At 55.5% G+C, this 17,452-nt stretch overlaps 2 protein-coding genes across 2 annotated transcripts in view; both read right to left on the reverse strand.

Annotated features, from left to right (window-relative positions):
• Positions 1-681: 681 nt before the first annotated feature.
• On the reverse strand, positions 682-5,197 carry ZNF414 (zinc finger protein 414). The gene is made up of 8 exons (XM_004059931.4): positions 5,059-5,197; positions 4,044-4,356; positions 3,619-3,726; positions 3,404-3,509; positions 2,629-2,972; positions 2,498-2,548; positions 1,836-2,009; positions 682-1,749 (listed from the first exon to the last, which is right to left on the reverse strand). The coding sequence occupies exons 1-8, from the start codon at positions 5,059-5,061 to the stop codon at positions 1,676-1,678; spliced, it is 1,173 nt and encodes a 390-aa protein (XP_004059979.1). The 5' UTR covers positions 5,062-5,197; the 3' UTR covers positions 682-1,675.
• Positions 5,198-11,791: 6,594 nt separating this feature from the next.
• Positions 11,792-17,452, reverse strand: part of MYO1F (myosin IF) — a 56,996-nt gene continuing 51,335 nt past the window's right edge. The window contains exons 25-28 of the mRNA XM_055371536.2: positions 16,491-16,574; positions 13,640-13,835; positions 13,383-13,552; positions 11,792-12,599 (exon numbers count right to left, since the gene is read on the reverse strand). Of these exons, the coding sequence (XP_055227511.1) occupies positions 12,523-12,599; positions 13,383-13,552; positions 13,640-13,835; positions 16,491-16,574 (527 nt within the window). The 3' untranslated portion in view covers positions 11,792-12,522. The remainder of the gene's footprint in view (positions 12,600-13,382; positions 13,553-13,639; positions 13,836-16,490; positions 16,575-17,452) is intronic.

Consider the following 17,452-nt stretch of genomic DNA (forward strand, 5'->3'; position numbering starts at 1 on the left):
CAGTATGGGCTTCAGGGTCTGGGGGTCTTCAGGCCATCCTGGCCAGTCCCTGCACTTTCTCAGGACCAGCCTCCCAGCCTGTCCCCGAAGCTCCTGGGATTTTTTCTTTTTTTGTCTCCCAGGCTGGGGTTGCAATGGTGTGATGATGGCTCACTGCAGCCTTGAACTGCTGTGCTCGTGATCCTCCTGCCTCAGCCTCCCAGGTAGCCACCACAGCTATTTTTTTTTTTTTTTTTTAAGACAGTTTCACTCTATCACCCAGGCTGGAGTGCAGGGTCTTGATCTCGGCTCACTGCAACCTCCATCCCACCGGGTTCAAGCGATTCTCCTGCCTCAGGCTCCCGAGTAGCTGGGATTATAGGTGCCCACCACCATGCCCGACTAATTTTCATATTTTTAGTAGAGATGGGGTTTCACCATGTTGGCCAGGCTAGTCTCCAACTCCTGACCTCAAGTGATCCACCCACTTCGGCCTCCCAAAGTGCTAGGATTACAAGCATGAGCCACCACGCCCAGCCATGCCTGGCTATTTTTTGTATTTTTTTTGGTGGGGTGGGTAGAGATGCGATCTTGCTAGGTTGCCCAAGCTGGTCTCGAACTCCTGGCCTGAGGCGCCCCTCCTGCCTCAGCTTCCTAAAGCACTGAGACTGCAGACATGAGTCACCTCTCCTGGTTATGGGATTGCTTTTTAATTTTCTTTATTTTTGAGATGGAGTTCCACTCGTATTGCCCAGGCTGGAGTGCAATAGCACAATCTCAGCTCACTGCAACTTCCACCTCCCAGGTTCAAGTGATTCTCCTGCCTCAGCCTCCCAAGTAGCTGGGATTACAGGGGCGCGCCACCACACCTGGCTAATTTTTTGTGTTTAGTAGAGATGGGGTTTTACCATGTAACTCAGGCTGGTCTCGAACTCCTGACCTCAGGTGCTCCACCTGCCCCAGCCTCCCAAAGTGCTGGGATTACAGGCGTGAGCCACTGTGCCCGGCCGGGACTTCTTAAAAGAAAACTGGAGGCCGGGCGTGGTGGCTCACGCCTGTAATTCCAGCACTTTGGGAGTCTGAGGCGGGCAGATCATGAGGTCAGGAGATCGAGACCATCCTGGCTAACGCGGTGAAACCCCATCTCTATTAAAAATACAAAAAATTAGCCGGGCATAGTGGTGGGCGCCTGTAGTCCCAGCTACTTGGGAGGCTGAAGCAGGAGAATGGCGTGAACCCAGGAGGTGGAGCTTGCAGTGAGACGAGATTGCGCCACTGCACTCCGGCCTGGGAGACAGAGCAAGACTGTCTCAAAAAAAAAAAAAAACAAAAAACTGGAGAGTCCCCATCCCATTTGGTTTCTGGACAAGGGAGAACGCTGCCACAGTGGGTACTGGGGACCTCAACCACAGCTGGAGGTGGGGACCTGGGTCCCAGGATTGGGGTGATGGGAAGATAGGACACAGGTGGGCTGTGAGGCCTGCACCTGTGGACCCAGGTAGTCCTCCCAAGATGTGATCGCTCCATGACTGCTGGGCTCGAGCCCACTATGCTTTGGATGGGCAAGGGATGGGAACACAGCATAGGCTGGCTCATGGCGCCTTCTTTATTGTCCACCCCAGCCCCCCTTCCCTGCAGCCCCCTCCAAATGACAAAACTACCCACATCCCATGGCCCATCCCCAAAGCGGCGGGATTCAGAGCTGCGAGAACACTGGAAGCTCCCCCTCTGACAGCAGCGGCGACACCTTGGGTGCAAGCGGGGCCGGATCTGGGTGGGGCAGAGGAGGGGGGCGCCTGAGCCTCAGCGCCTTGGGCCCCCGCCCCCCTCTCCACCCGCGCATTCCTCGGCCTTACCCGCGGGGGCGTCGGGGCGCGGCGGCCCGGGCGCGGGGGCCGCGGGGGCGCCGGGGCGGTGGTCCTCCAGGTGCAGGGTCATGGCGGGCCGCGAGGCCGTGGAGAAGGCGCACTGCATGCACGAGTAGCGGCCGCGTGTGTGCTCCCACACGATGCGGCTCGGGGCCGCGTGCCCTGCGGGCAGGCGGGACCCCGTCAGTCCCGGGCTCCCCCGTCAGTCCCGGGCTCCCCCAGCCCAGAAGACCCGTGCGCCAAGGATGGAGGACACCGGCGAGGGTGGGTGGGTGCGTGGGACTTTTTCCCGCCCCCCATCAGCTTCCGGGCGCCTAGTTCAGTTTCTCCCGGGTCTGTCTGCCCCTAGAGTTGGGGGCACCCAACTTGGCTTCTCCGCGTCCCCTACTATCATCCCCAGATTCACTGTTGGGGAGAAGCCCGCTCCGAGGTGAACCGTGAAAGGGGCGCAAGGTTTATACGGGAACGCCGGCGCAGATGAAGGCGCAGGTGCCAGTCATTTTTAAGGCAAAAATCCTGTATTTCGGGACGGTGGCATTTGTGCCCCCTGGGAAGGGGATGGGCACTGCTGCCTCCTGGTATCCACCGGACCCCGCAGGGCGCAGGAAAGAAAGCCCCTCCACCCCTCCCTGGTGGTCACCTGCACGCACCTGAGGGCGCGTCGGAGCCGCCCTGGGGTCTTCGGGGGCTGCTGCCAGCACCTGCGGTAAAGGGGCGGGTCCAGTTCAGAGTCAGGGCGAGCCCAGCCCGCCCTCCTGGAGGCCCCCGACCCCACACTCACCTTGGCCCTTTTTCCAGACGGCGGCGCTGGAAGCCGGCGGCCCGGGTGCAGCGGCCAGGAAGGGGCGCAGGCGCGGGGGGCTTAGGCCAAAGGGCGCAGGGTTCAAGTAGGGCAGGAACGGTCCGGTGGGGGCAGGGGCGGGGGTCGTGAAGGGTTCCAGCAGCGGGAACGGCAGGCCCGGCGCTGATGCGGGGTCAACCTCCGGGGGGCGCTCCGGCGCGGGCGGCTCTCGGTCCAGGGCCGGGGGTGGCGGCGGGGCTGGGCTCTGCGCATGCTCCGCGCAAACATGCAGGTGCTTGAAGAGCGAGCGGTGCGTGCGGAAGCGCAGGAGGCAGTTCTCACACCTGGAGGTGGGCAGAGGGCTGGGCTGGGCTGGGCTGGGCCTCCAGGGGGACCAGGGAGAGTGTCCTGTGCAATGCCACCCGCCCTTCGAGCGTGCGAACGGAGCCTGGGCACTAATCACCTCCCCGCTCCTGTACAACTGTGGCAGCGACCCTTCCTGACCACTTCGGGTGGGAACCTGGGGAAACCCGGAAAGAAGTCTCAATTTTAAGTTAGGCGGCCGGTTTTCCACTTGGGAGGTAAAGCCTGGCTGGGTGGGGCCACGCCCACGCATGCCCCGCCCCATCCAGGGAGTTGAGGGCGGGGCTTCCCCAAAGGCCCACCCACATCAAGTCCCGCCCTCCAACACCCTGACCAGGAAGGGAGGAAGGCCTGGAGCCCACACACAGGGTGAGGCTAGGGCAGGGCGGAGCTCAAGAGGTCAGGGTCTCACTTGAAGTAGCGATTGGGTTTGTAGTGCAGTTTGCTGTGAGCCACCAGCTCCTGCATGCTGGGGAAGGTCTCGGTGCAGCTCAGGGCTGAGCAGCGGAAGAGCTTGCCTGGTAGGGATGAAGGACAGAGAAGTGGAGACAGGTGGCCAAGGCTGGCTCCGAGGGGCCGCCTGTTTCCCACCCTAACCTGCCTCCCCATTACCGGTCCTGGCCCTACCTTCCAGGGACTGTGTGGGCGGGCAGTGGGTTCGCAGATGCTGTGCCAGGTCACGGACGCTGGGAAAACTGAGGCAGCAGCCAGGGCTGGAGCAAGGGATTTGCTTCCCTGCAGGACGCACAGAACAGTGGTCACTGGTCCCTTCCTCACTAGTGCTGTCCCTGACCCCAGGGTTCTGCCCCAGAGAAGCAAATATGATGTGCTGGGGCCTTTACTTTCTGCCTACCACAACAGACTGGTCTGCCACAGTGCAGGGGCTGGACTGGCCAGGCTCACCATTGGAGCCACAGCCCGGCATCCACCGGCTGCTCCGTAAAATGATGAGTGGCATCCCTCTAGAAAGGCCCTGAGGTTAGAGATTCTCTACGTCTCGCTTCTATTGTTTCAGGGACTGTGATTCCCCAGAAGACCCCATCACAGATCACCTGGAGGTGGGCGTCGTCTGGGAGGCCGCAGGTCCTCGCTGGTCCCGGAGACTATGCTGGTCAGGCCAGGGCTGGGTCCGGGGCCAGGCTGGCAGCTGTCTGGAGCTGGGGAGGAGCCCTGCTGCATCCCTCCAGCCCGTCCACGTTCCCACACTGGCGGTGTGGCTGCCTGCTCAGGGCCTGGCTCCTCTGACATGGAGGAGGAGGGGGCTGCAGCTGGCACAGCCGGGGACAACACCTCCTTGTCGGTCTCACTGGAGCTGGGCTCTGCAGTGGCCAGCATGTCCGGGATGGGCCCTGAGGGTTTCTCCTCCTGGAGGAAGGAAGAGGCGGAGAGAACCCTTCTGGGCTCTGGGTCAACCCAGTCGGCCCCCATCCTAAGGAATCGCCAGCAGGAGAGGATAGGGGAATACGTAAGGGTGGACTAAGCTCTTTTTTTCTTTTTATAAAGATGGGGTCTCGCCATGTTGCCCTCGCTGGTCTTGAACCCCTGGTCTCAAGTGATCCTCCTGCCTCAGCCTCCCAAAGTGCTGGGATTAGAGTCGTCAGCCACTGCACTGGCCCGGATTGAGCTCCTTATGCATATGGGAGAAACATCTGCTCTCCTCAACTAGGATAGGTGGGAGCCCCAGTATGCACACAAGCGTGGCCTAGAGGGAGTGGGCGGGGCCAAGGCTACGGAGACGGGGCTATGGGCAGGCATGGACTGGGAAGATGCTAGAGGAGCTAGACATGGATTGTCTGAGGACCGAGACCGGCCGGCCTCGAGCAGTGTGGACAATCTTGGAGGTGCTGGGGGCCCGGATGTAAGAAGTTTAGGGGCGGAGTCCTAGCCTGACGGGCGTGGTCCATTCCGGGCCGGGCCCGGAAGTAGGGCGCTCTCCGAGTGACAGCCAGCGGCGGACGGGTGCCCGGATGTGGGGGCGGGGTCGGCCGGAGGCTGTAGGCGCGACAGGGCCGCTCCCCGCCAGTCCCCGCAGCTGCGCCGCGCCCGCGACCCCGGTGCCGCGCTCACCATCTTCGACACGGCTCGGCCTCTTGTTTCTGCGGCTCCGGCGGCCGCAGCTTAGGCGGCGGCCACCCTCTGGGCAGTGCGAGCTCGCGCTCACGTCAGCGCCATTTTCCGCCTCTCAGCTCTCGCGAGACTGGGGGCGGGGCCTGCGCAGGGCGTTCGGAGAGGGGGCGGGGCCTGAGGGCAGAGTCATCCTGGAGCTCAGGTCGGACGCTGGTGCAATCTTGCTATCCCCGGGCAGTCAGCGCGCACTTCAGCAGACTCCGTGCACGGAGATCCGGGATGACCTCGCTGTCCTAGTCTTCAAAGTGGGCACCTTCATCCCTCTAGTCTTGTCCCAAGATCAGCCCTGGACAGGCGATAAACAGCAGTTCTTCTTTCTTTATATTTTTTATTTTTTTGAGACGGAGTTTCGCTCTTGTTGCTCAGGCTGGAGTGCAATGGCGCGATCTCGGCTCACTGCAACCTCCGCCTCCTGGGTTCAAGCGATTCTTCTGCCTCAGCCTCCCAAGTGGCTGGGATTACGGGCGCCCACGACCACGTCTGGCTAATTTTTTGTATTTTTAGTAGAGACTGGGTTTTACCATGTTGTCCAGGCTGGTCGTGAACTCCTGACCTCAGGTGATCCACCCGCCTCCGCCTCCCAAAGTACTGGGATTACAGGCGTGAGCCACCGCGCCCGGCCAGTTCTTTATTTTTTATAGTGTTGAGACAGGGTCTTGCTCTGTCGCCCAGGCTGGAGTGCAGTGATGCGATCATAGCTCGCTACAGCCTTGACCTCCTGGGTTCAGGCGATCCTCCCATCTCAGCCTCCCGAGTAGCTGGGATCACTGGCGTGCGCCACCGTGCCCAGCTAATTTTTAAATTCTTTTTAGAGACAGGGTCTCTCTGTGTGTTGCCCAGGCCGGTCTCAAACTCCTGGGCTCAAGCGATCCTCCCGCCTTGGCCTCCCAAGTGTTAGGATTGCAGGCGTGAGCCACCTCGCCTCCCCTTGCACTCACATTTTAAAATGGGGAAACAGCATCGCTCGAGCCAGGGACGTCGAGGCTGCAGTGAGCGTGATGGCACCACTGCACTCCTGCCTGGTCGAAAAAGCGAGATCCCCATCTCTAAAAGTTAAATAAAAATGGGGAAATAGTAAATCAACAAGTGCAAAAACAATCTTTTGTCTTATTCAGAGCAATGAAGGATACAATGAAATGTCGAAGTGATGGGTCAGGGAAGCCACTCTGAGGAGGTGACTTCGGAGCTGTCTCCAGATGATCAAGGAGTGAGCTGGTGGAAAGCCCGAGGAGCAGGGGGCTCTACCGGATAGCTGGTGGTGATGTCCTGGAGTGGGGCAGGACGGGCTTATTTTGGTCAAAGAGCAGCGAGGTGGCCAGGGCACCACTGGAGCAGAGTGGAGGCGGGGTGTGGAGGTCAGAAAGCGAATATGGTGCGCGGCAGGTCATGCAGGGCCATGGGAGTGGTGCAGAGAGAGGAGTGTGGTTTATGTTGTAACCACTGATGAATTTTTAGCAGGGGGAGGCGCATCATCTGATTCCTGGCAGTCACTTGGAGGAGGATGGGCTGTTGAGAGGGCGGTAAGGTAGATCTAACATCTTAGATCTCTCTGCTGCCATCTCATCTAAGATGAGATCATCTTAGATCTCATCATGCTGCCATTCAAGAGGTGTTCGTTGGGTTCTAGGCAACTGTAGGGTTTTTTTTTTTTTTTTTTTGGACGACGTCTTGCACTGCACCCAGGCTGGAGTGCAGTGGCGCGATCTCGGCTCACTGCAACCTCCGCCTCCTGGGTTCAAGCGATTCTCCTGCCTCAGCCTCCCAAGTTAGCAGGGATTACAGGCATGTGCCACCATGCCAGGCTAATTTTGTATTTTCAGTAGAGATGGGGTTTCTCCATATTGGTCAGGCTGGTCTCAACTCCCGACCTCAGGTGATCCGCCTGCCTCAGCCTCCCAAAGTGTTGGGATTACAGGCATGAGCCACTGCACCTGGCCACAATTGTAGGTTTTATGTGCAGTGTATTTCCATCTGCAAAGCAAGTTGTACCTATGCACTTTTTTTTTTTTTTTTGAGACAGAGTCTCACTCTGTCCCCCAGGCCGCAGTGCAGTGGCATGATCTTGCAAGCTCCGCCTCCTGGGTTCAAGCAATTCTCGTGCCTCAGCCTCCCAAGTAGCTGGGACTACAGGCTTGTGCCGCCACGCTCAGCTAATTTTTTTTTGTATTTTTAGTAGAGACGGGGTTTTGCCATGTTGGCTAGGCTAGTCTTGAACTCTTGGCCTCAGAGATCCACCTGCCTTGGGCTTACAAAGTACTGGGATTACAGGCATGAGCTACTGCATCTGGCCTTTTTGTTTGTTTGTTTTTTTGAGACACAGTCACACTCTGTTGCTCAGGCTAGAGTGCAGTGATGTGATCACAGCTCACTGCAGCCTCAACCTCCCTGGGCTCAGGTGATCCTCCTACCTCAGCCTCCCTAGTAGCTGGTACTAAAGGTGTGTGCCACCACACCCAGCTAGTTTTTATATGTTTTGTAGAGATGGGGTTTTGTCACATTGCCCAGGATGTTCTAGAACTCCTGGGCTCAAGTGATCTATCCGCCTCAGCCTCCCGAAGTGTTGGGATTTCAGGTGTGAGCTACTGTATCCAGCCCTCTGTGGGCTTTTATATGCAGAGAATACCTTTAGGAGATATTTAAAAACTGGGGAGAGGAACAGGGATGTTTGAGTGGGAGAGAGACTGAGTTTTCACTTTTGTGTTTTTTGAATTATTATTATTTTTTTCTGTCCAGGCATGGTGTCTCAAGCCTGCAATCCCAGCACTTTGGGAGGCTGAAGTGGGAGGATCACTTGAGGCCAGGGGTTTGAGACTAGCCTGGGCAACAGAGCAGGATGCCATCTCTACAGAAAATAAAAAGATTAGCTGGGTGTAGTGGCACATGCCTGTAGTCTCAGCTTCTTGGGAGGCTGAGGTGGGAGGATTGCTTGAGACCAGAATTCAGAGGCTGCAGTGAGCTGTGTTCATGCCACTGCACTCCATCCTGGGCAACAGAGCAAGACCATGTCTCTAAGAAAATAAAACAAAAGGCCAGGCACGGTGGCTCACGCCTGTAATCCCAGCACTTTGGGAGGCTGAGGCGGGCGGATTACGAGGTTAGGAGTTCGAGACCAGCCTGACCAACATAGTGAAACCCCCATCTCTACTAAAAATACAAAAATTAGCCAGGCATGGTGGCACGTGCCTGTAATCCCAGCTACTCGGGAGGCTGAGGCAGGAGAATCGCTTGAACCCAGGAGGCAGAGGTTGCGGTGAGCCGAGATCATGCCACTGCACTCTAGTCTGGGCAACAGAGCGAGACTCAGTCTCAAAAATAAATACATACATACATGCAAAAATAAAAAATAAAACAAAAACAAATTAAAAATTTTTCTTTTAATTATTCATTCAGTTAAAAAATCATTTGCTTTAAAAAACAAAGATCATTTTAATGCAGGGTAAGGATGTGTGTGTGTGTGTGTGTGTGTGTGTGTGCAGGGGAGGCTAGTGCAATCTGGGGAAGGATGGGGTGAGGTGGCAGAAGGGACAAGGACCCAAGGAAGGAAGGGAGAGGAGGGACTGGACTTAAGAAATTTTGTAAAAGAGTCAACAGGATGTGGGGGTGAGCAGCAGGCGGGGCACACATGACTGAGGTCTGCAGTCTGAAGATGCCTGTAACCTAGATAGGAGATGATATCTTTTAGCATATGCTAAACCTTTAAGATAATGGCCCATGGTGCCGTGCACAGTGGCTCACACCTGTAATCATGGCACTTTGGGAGGGTGATGCGGGATCATGATTTGATTCTGGGAATCCAAGGCTGCAGTGAGCTATGATCATACCACTGCATTCCAGTCTGGGACAACAGAGTGAAACCCTGTCTCAAAACAACAGCAACAAGAATCAGATGCTGGAGTGCAGTGGTGTGTGCCTGTAATCTCAGCTACTGCGGGAAGGCTGAAGTGGGAGGATCGCAGGAGCCCAGGTGGTTGAGACCAGCCTGGGCAACACAGTGAGACCCCATCTTCAAAAAAAGAAAAGGAAATTCAGAGACGGAAAGCACCAGGGCCATTCAAGAGATTGCTAAATGCTTTTGTGTCATCATTGAGCAATAAAAGGGCCCTTGAGACCCGGTTGCAGCCTTGAGAATTTTTTCCAGCCATGCTCAGCTTCCCAAGACAGGCACAGAAGGGAGAATAGATTCTGCAGAAGGTTCTGCTGGCCATTCTTGCTGTCTCTGTGTGTGTGTGTGTGTGTGTGTGTGTGTGTGTGTGTGAGACAGTCTTGTTCTGTTGTCCAGACTGGAGTGCAGTGGCACAACCTCGGCTCACTGCAACCTCCACCTCCCGGGCTCAAGTGATTCTCCTGCCTCAGCCTCCCGAGTAGCTGGGACTATAGTCGTGCGTATCTTGTCCAGCTAATTTTTGTATTTTTAGTAGAGATGGGGTTTCACCACGTTGACCAGGCTGGTCTCGAACTCCTTACTTCAAGTGATCTGCCCACCTCAGCTTCCCAAAGCCCTGGGATTACAGGCATGAGCCACCGTGCCCGGCTGCTAGTCTTGCTTTGATTCCTGGCTCTACTGGGGATTCCCGATGCCCCATTCTTCCGTTGGGTAGGTATTCTGTGCCCGAAGTTCGCTCATCACAGCTTAGATCACTCTGTGCAGTGCTTGTCAACCAAATCTGCTGAGACCGACCCTCTCCCACCTTCCTGGCTCCTGCTGCAACGCCTATTCCACCTCTGAATTCCCCTCGCTTCTGTGGGCCAGTCCTCACCTCACCAGTTAGCCCCATCTCTACTGGACTGGCTTCTCTTTGAGGGGCTGAGCACAGAGCGGGTGTCCATATTAGAAAGCTAGAATTAATTAATTATTATTATTATTATTATTATTATTAGAGAGAGACAGGGTTAACTCTGTTGCCCAGGCTGGAGTACAATGTTGCAATCAGCTCACTGCAGCCTCGACCTGCTGGGCTCAAGTGATCCTCCCATCTCAGCCTCCTGAGTATCTGGGAATACAGGCACGACACTAGCTTTTTTTTTTTTTTTGAGATGGAGTCTCACTCTGTCACCCAGGCTGGGGTGCAGTGGCGCCATCTCGGCTCACTGCAACCTCTGCCTCCCAGGTTCAAGCAATTCTCCTGCCTCAGCCTCCCGAGTAGCTGGGAGCACGGGCGCGCACCATCACGCCGGGCTAATTTTTTGTATTTTTAGCAGAGATGGGGTTTCACTGTGTTAGCCAGGATGGTCTCGATCTCCTGACCTTGTGATCTGCCCGCCTTGGCCTCCCAAAGTGCTGGGATTACAAGTGTGACCCACCGCGCCTGGCCAATTTTAAAATTTTTTTGTAGAGACAGGGTATTAGTAGGTTGCCTAGGGTGGTCAAACCTTAAGTGATCCTCCTGCCTTGGCCTCCCAAAGTGCTGGGATTACAGCTGTGAGGCACCATGCTTGGCCAGGATTTGGTTTATTTTAGTATTAGAGACAGGGTCTTGCTGAGTTGCCCAGGCTGGAGTGCAGTGACGCGATCATAGCTCACTTCAGCCTTGAACTCCTGGGATCAAGTGATCCTCCAGCCTCGGCCTCACAAAGTGCTGGGACTACAGGCATGCACCACCACTCCCAAAATTCAGGAATTTTTTTTTTTTTTTTGAGACAGAGTCTCACTCTATTGCTCAGGCTGGAGTTCCATGGTGCAGTCTTGGCTCACTGCAGCCTCCACCTCCTGCCTCAGCCTCTCAAGTATCAGGGACTACAGGCACGTGCCACCATGCCCAGCTAATTTTTGTATTTTTAGTAGAGACAGGGTTTCACCATGTTGGCGAGGCTGGTCTGGAACTCCTGACCTCAGATAATCCGCCCGCCTTGGCCTCCCAAAGTGCTGGGATTACAGGCATGAGCCACTGCGCCCAGCCCAAAATTCAGGATCTTTAGGCTCAGACCATAGCAGGACTCCAGTCTTAGTCCCAGTTAGGTGAAGACTAAGAGGGCACAGAAATGGGATTGGGGTGCAGGGGGCAGGAGTGACCCAGAGTGCATTGAGGGTGGGAGCATGTGGCATGTGGGACCTGCCTCTCTCCATAGGTCCCAGATGGGTTTGGCGGCTGTAGCTTCAAGACTAACAGGACCTGCTGGACCATTTGGGATGCAGATTTTGGAAGGGAAACTGAGACAAATTCTTTATTTTCTTTTCTTTCTTTCTTTTTTTTTTTTTGAGATGGAGTCTCGCTCTGTTGCCCAGGCTGAAGGGCAGTGGCGCGATCTCGGCTCACTGCAAGCTCCTTCTCCCAGGTTCATGCCATTTTCCTGCCTCAGCCTCCCGAGTAGCTGGGACTACAGGCGCCCGCCACCACGCCGGGCTACTTTTTTGTATTTTTAGTAGAGACAAGGTTTCCCCATGTTAGCCATGATGGTCTCGATCTCCTGACCTTGTGATCTGCCCGCCTCGGCCTCCCAAAGTGCTAGGATTACAGGTGTGAGGCACCGCGCCCACCTCCTCCCTCCCTCCCTCCCTTCCTTTCTTTTCTTCTGAGACAGGGTCTTGCTCTGTTGCCCAGGCTGGAGTGCAGTGGCATGATCTCGGCTTACGGCAGCCTCTGCCTCCCGGGTTCAAGTGATTCTCCTGCTTCAGCCTTCCCAGTAGCTGGGATTACAGGCAGGCACCACCACACCCGGCTTTTTTTTTTTTTTTAATTTTTAGTAGAAACAGGGTTTTGCTGTGTTATCCAGGCTGGTCTTGAACTCCTGGTCTCACGTGATCTGCCCGCCTCAGCCTCCCAAAGTGCTGGGATTACAGGCGTGAGCCACTGCGCCCAGCCCAAACTGGGACAAATTCAAGCTTTGTGGTCACATATGAATGCAAGGCATGGCTCTGTGCAGTCTTGGGTCAGTGAACCTCTCTGAACCTCCATTGTTCCACCTGTAAGATGGGGTCCTTCACAGCTCCTACCTCACAGGGCTGTGAAAACATCGTCCTTGTTGGGCACTTAGTAAGTCAACTCGTGCTTTCACCTGGCAAAGGTTTATTGCCTTAGTGATGACAGAATGAGCAAAGTCACACTTGTCAAGGACCCCCCCCCTCCCCAACTGTGCCTGGCACTTTGCCAACAGCACAGGACTCAAGACCCATTTCTTAATCACATGGCAGTTGGGAGGTAGATTCTGCTGTTAGTCCCCTTTGACACACACAGAAATGGAGAATGGGCAGCAGGTGTGATGTTGGAGGAAGACCAGGGCCCAGGGGCGGGGGCTGCAGCAGTGACCTGGTGACCCAGGGCCTGGGCAGGACTGGAGGCCACAGGACTGGACTTTTAGGCCATTGCAGCCCAGGTAAACGAGGCTCTCATTGGCAGGGCCTGGCTCCCCACCAGGCAGGCAGGCAGACAGGCGGGCGAAAGAGAAGACAGCATCCCAGGGCCCAGCTCAGATCTTCTCCACGTAGTTTCCTGGGAAAAGGCCCTCCTGGCCGTGAAGCCGGCCCTTCCACCAGCCCGAGGGATCTGTGGGAGAGAGGAAAGCTTGAGGTGCCCCTAGCTGGCCCTGGAGAAAGCTCTCATGCCTGGTCTGTCCATCTTGTTCATGGGGACTCCCTATGTTGTCCAGGCTGGTCTTAAACTCCTAGGCTTAAGCCATCGTCCTGCCTCGGCCTCCCAAAGTGCTGGGATTACAGGTGTGAGCCACTGCATCCGGCCATTTCTACTCTTTAAAAGTTTTTTTTTTTGTAAATCTTTTGCAGAGATGGGGTCTTGCTAGGTTGCCCAGGCTTGTCTCAAACTCCTGACCTCAAGTGATCCTCCTGCCTCAGCCACCGAAAGTGCTGGGATTACAGGTATGAGCCACCTCGCCCATCTGTTATCTCTGTTCTCCCGTGGGGAGGGTGTGCAGTGGTGGGGTCTGCCTGGCAATGTCAGTCAGGGTTCTTTTTTTTTTTTTTTTTTTTTTTTTTTGAGATGGAATCTTGCTCTATCGCCCAGGCTGGAGTGTGTTGGCGCAATCTCGGCTCACTGCAAGCTCCGCCTCCCGGGCTCATGCCATTCTCCTGCCTCAGCTTCCCGAGTAGCTGGGACTACAGGCGCCCGCCACCACACCCGGCTAATTTTTTGTATTTTTAGTAGAGACGGGGTTTCACCGTGTTAGCCAGGATGGTCTCGATCTCCTGACCTCATGATCTGCCCGCCTCGGCCTCCCAAAATGCTGGGGTTACAGGCGTGAGCCACCGCGCCCGGCCGATGTCAGGGTTCTTACCACTCCCCTCACCCCAGCTTCTGCCCTGGTACACACACCTTCCATGAGGATCTCGATGACCTCGTTCACGTTGAAGCTCAGCTCGTCCACATCTTGGCCCACGTACTGGTATAGGGCCCGGCACCTGGGACCATGTGTCCGAGGCTGGGGCTTGGGTCGGCCCACACCAGGCACTGGCCGTTGCCCCACGCTGCGCTTCCTCTGCATGCTGTGGGCACAGGGGGTTTGAGTCACAGCCCCAGACACTCCCCTACCCCCTGCCCACCTCCTGGAGCTGCCCTCCCACCCCACCTACCCGGCCATGCCCTGGTCAGGCACGTTGAGGAATTCTGTGTTGTGCTCTGAGGGCGGACGTGCCCGGGGTCGTCTGCTGGCTCCCAGGGATGTGGACGGAGGGCCCCGGGGAGGCCTGTGGGTGCCCCCTCCAGACATGATCTCCAGGGGCAGGGGGCCCCCTCTGGCAGAGGGGGGCACCCCATTGCGATCCATGCCTGTGGCAGGAGCAAGGATGAAGACATGTATTAGGGTGATGCTAGGAGGATTTGAGGAGGACTTGGCTCCAAGTTCTCAGGCTGAGCGAGGAGACTGCGACACTCTCAACCCAGTGTGGTAAGGATTGGGCCAGATGGAGGGACTCCGCCGCTAGGAGGGCCTAGACAGAAGCTTTTTTAAGCATAATTTTAAAATTATTTTTTACTTTTTTTTTTTTTGAGATGGAGTCTTGCTTAGTCGCTCAGGCTGGAGTGCAGTGGCGCGATCTCAGCTCACTGCAAGCTCCGCCTCCTGGGTTCACACCATTCTCCTGCCTCAGCCTCCCGAGTAGCTGGGACTACAGGCACCTGCCACCACGCCTGGATAATTTTTTAAATATTTTTAGTAGAGACGGAGTTTCATCATGTTAGCCAGGATGGTCTCGATCTCCTGACCTCGTGATCCGCCCGCCTTGGCCTCCCAAAGTGCTGGGATTACAGGCGTGAGCCACCGCGCCTGGCCAATTATTTTTTACTTTTATTTGTTTATTTTGAGACATGGTCTCACTCTCGCCCAGGTTGGAGTGCAGTGGTACAATCGTAGCTCACTGCAACTCTGACCTCCTGGGCTCAAGCAATCCTCCCTCCTTAGCCTCCTTTTAAGGGGAGCTGGGACTACAGGTATGCTCCACAATGCCCAGTTGATTTTTATAATTTTTAAAGTAGAGATGGGGTCTCACTATGTTGCTCAGGCTGGTCTCAAACTCCTGGCCTCAAGCAATCCTCCCACTTCGGTCTCCCAACATGCTGGTTTTACAGGCATGAACCACTGTACTTGGCCTTATTTATTTTTTATTTGTTTAGAGACAGGGTTTTGCTCTGTGGCCCAGGATGGAGTGCAGCAGTGAGATCATAGCTCACTGCAGACTCCAACTCTTAGGCTCATGATATTCTCCCCTCTCAGCCTCCCGAATAGCTGGGACTACAGGCACACACCAACATGCCCAGCTAATTTAAAAAGAATTTTTAGGCTAGGCACGGTGGCTCACGCCTGTAATCCTAGCACTTTGGGAGGCTAAGGCGGGCTGATCACGAGGTCTGGAGTTTGAGACAAGCCTGGCCAACATAGTGAAACCCCACCTCTACTAAAAATACAAAAATTAGCCAGGCATGGTGGCGTGTGCCTGTAGTCCCAGCTATTCGGGAGGCTGAGGCAGGAGAATTGCTTCAACCCGGGAGGTGGAGGTTACAGTGAGCCAAGATCACGCCACTGCACTCCAGCCTGGGCAACAGAGCAAGACACCGTCTCAAAAAAAAAAAAAAAAAAAAAAAAAGGCCGGGCACGGTGGCTCACACCTGTAATCCCAGCAGTTTGGGAGGCCGAGGCAGGTGGATCACGAGGTCAGGAGTTCCAGACCAGTCTGGCCAACATGGTGAAACCTTGTCTCTACTAAAGATAAAATTAGCTGGGCATGGTGGTGCATGCCTGTAATCCCAGCTACTGGGGAGGCTGAGGCAGGAGAATCTCTTGAACCCAGAAGGTGGAAGGTTGCAGTGTGCTGAGACCGCACCATTGCACCCCAGCCTGGGCAACAGGGCTAGACTCTGTCTCAAAAAAAAAAAAAAAAAAAAAATCTAGGTGTGGTGGCACACGCCTGTAGTCCCAGCTACTCAGGGGGCTGAGGCAGGAGAATCGCTTGAACCCAGGAGGTGGATGTTGCAGTGAGCCAAGATCATGCCACTGCACTCCAGCCTGGGTGACAGAGCGAGACTGTCTCAAAAAAAAAAAAAAAAAAAAAAGAAAGAATTTTTGGTAGAGACAGGATCTTGCTATGTTGCCCAGGCTGATCTTGAACTCAAGTGATCCTCCTGCCTTGGCCTACCAAGAGTGCTTGGATTACAGGTGTGAGCCATCTTGCCTGGCCAGGAGCAGCTTTGCAGGGGCAAGTTTCCCTCCTCCTATCCTCTGTAGGAGGGCTTCTGTGGGTAAGTCTTGGTGGATAAATAAGAGCTCAACGAATGGAATGGGAATTTGAGAGAGAAGCAGAGAAAACGGCCCAAAGGCCTGGAGGTAAGAATAAATTTGGTGAGTTGGGAAAAGAAGATGTAGTTTGAGGCCAGATGCCGTGGCTCATGCTTGTTAATCCCAGCACTTTGGGAGGCCGAGACGGGCGGGTCACCTGAGGTCAGGAGTTCGAGACCAGCCTGAACAACGTGGTGAAACCCTGTCTCTACTAAAACGATACAAAAATTAGCCGGGCGTGGTGGCGGGTGCCTGTAATCTCAGCTACTCGGGAGGCTGAGGCAGGAGAATCGCTTGAATCCAGGAGGTGAAGGTTGCAGTGAACCGAGATCGCTCCACTGCACCCCAGCCTGGGAGACAGAGTTGGATTCCATCTCGAAAAAAAAAAAAAAAAAAAGATGTAGTTTACAGGGCAGGAGTGTAGGGTAGGAGGAGAGAAGATGTCAGTGGTTAGCTGGGTTTGGGTTTTGAAGGGCTCTGAATGCCACACTAAGTTTAGCCTTTATTCTGCGGGAGATGTGGAGCTATGGAGAGTTCTGGACAGAGAAGTGAATGGTAAACTGTGTTTGTTAGATTTCGTTTGCTGAAGGTCTGGCTTAGGCCATGGGACCCACAACAGACAAGGGAATATAGCAAGGGATGCAGCTCCTCACCTCTCGGAGGCGCAGGGGCGGCCCGGGTAGGTGCCCGGGACGACCTCCGAGGTTTTCCCTTGGCCATTCCCTTCCGCGTAGGCTCTGAAAGAAAGAGTGTCAGGGATTTGAGTGACAGACAGACCACGCTCTTTGCCCCGCCTACAAGTCTAGTCCATTCTGAGGCTCCGCCGCACCCCGCCCCCTCAGGCTCTCCCATTAGCACCGCCCCTTAGGTACAGTTACACTGGCTCCGCCCACTAATTGGCCTCGCCCCCACCAAGGGCCCAACACCTCACTGGCCTTGCTCTTTGGGCCCGCCCACTTTAGGTCACTCCTTCATCACTACCCAGTTCCAGGGTTGCAGCTCTGGCCGCACCCCTCTACATTTCTCGCCCCCGCATTGGTCATGTCTTCTCCTTAACAGTCTTTCTCTCTCTCTAGACCCGCCCCTTCTCTAGACCCGCCCCTTCCTTGCTGTTGCCCACTCTGGTCCAGCCTGTTGGCACCGCCCCACTATTTTGATTGGTTTCCTCCATGGCCACGTCCCTCCTCCACATTTCACGCCTACTAATTGGTTGCGGCCTTTCTTTAAAAGTCTGTCTCTCTGGCCGGGCGCAGTGGCTCACGCCTGTAATCCCAGCACTTTGGGAGGCCGAGGCGGGTGGATCATGAGGTAATGAGTTCAAGACCAGCCTTGCCAAGATGGTGAAACCCCGTCTTTACTAAACTACAAAAATTAGCTGGGCGCGGTGGCAGGCGCCTGTAATCCCAGCTACTCGGGAGGCTGAGGCAGGAGAATCGCTTGAACCCGGGTGGCGGAGGTTGCGGTGAGCCAAGATCGTGCCACAACACTCCAGCCTGGGCGACAGAGTGAGACTCCGTCTTAAAAAAAAAACAAAACTCAAAAGCCTCTCTCTCTGTAGACACTCCCCTTCCTGGCCTCCGTCCACTCTTAACCAGCCTCGCTGGCCCCGCCTCCT

Source organism: Gorilla gorilla, chromosome 20 (assembly GCF_029281585.2).
Source record: "Gorilla gorilla gorilla isolate KB3781 chromosome 20, NHGRI_mGorGor1-v2.1_pri, whole genome shotgun sequence".
Lineage (NCBI taxonomy): Eukaryota > Metazoa > Chordata > Mammalia > Primates > Hominidae > Gorilla > Gorilla gorilla.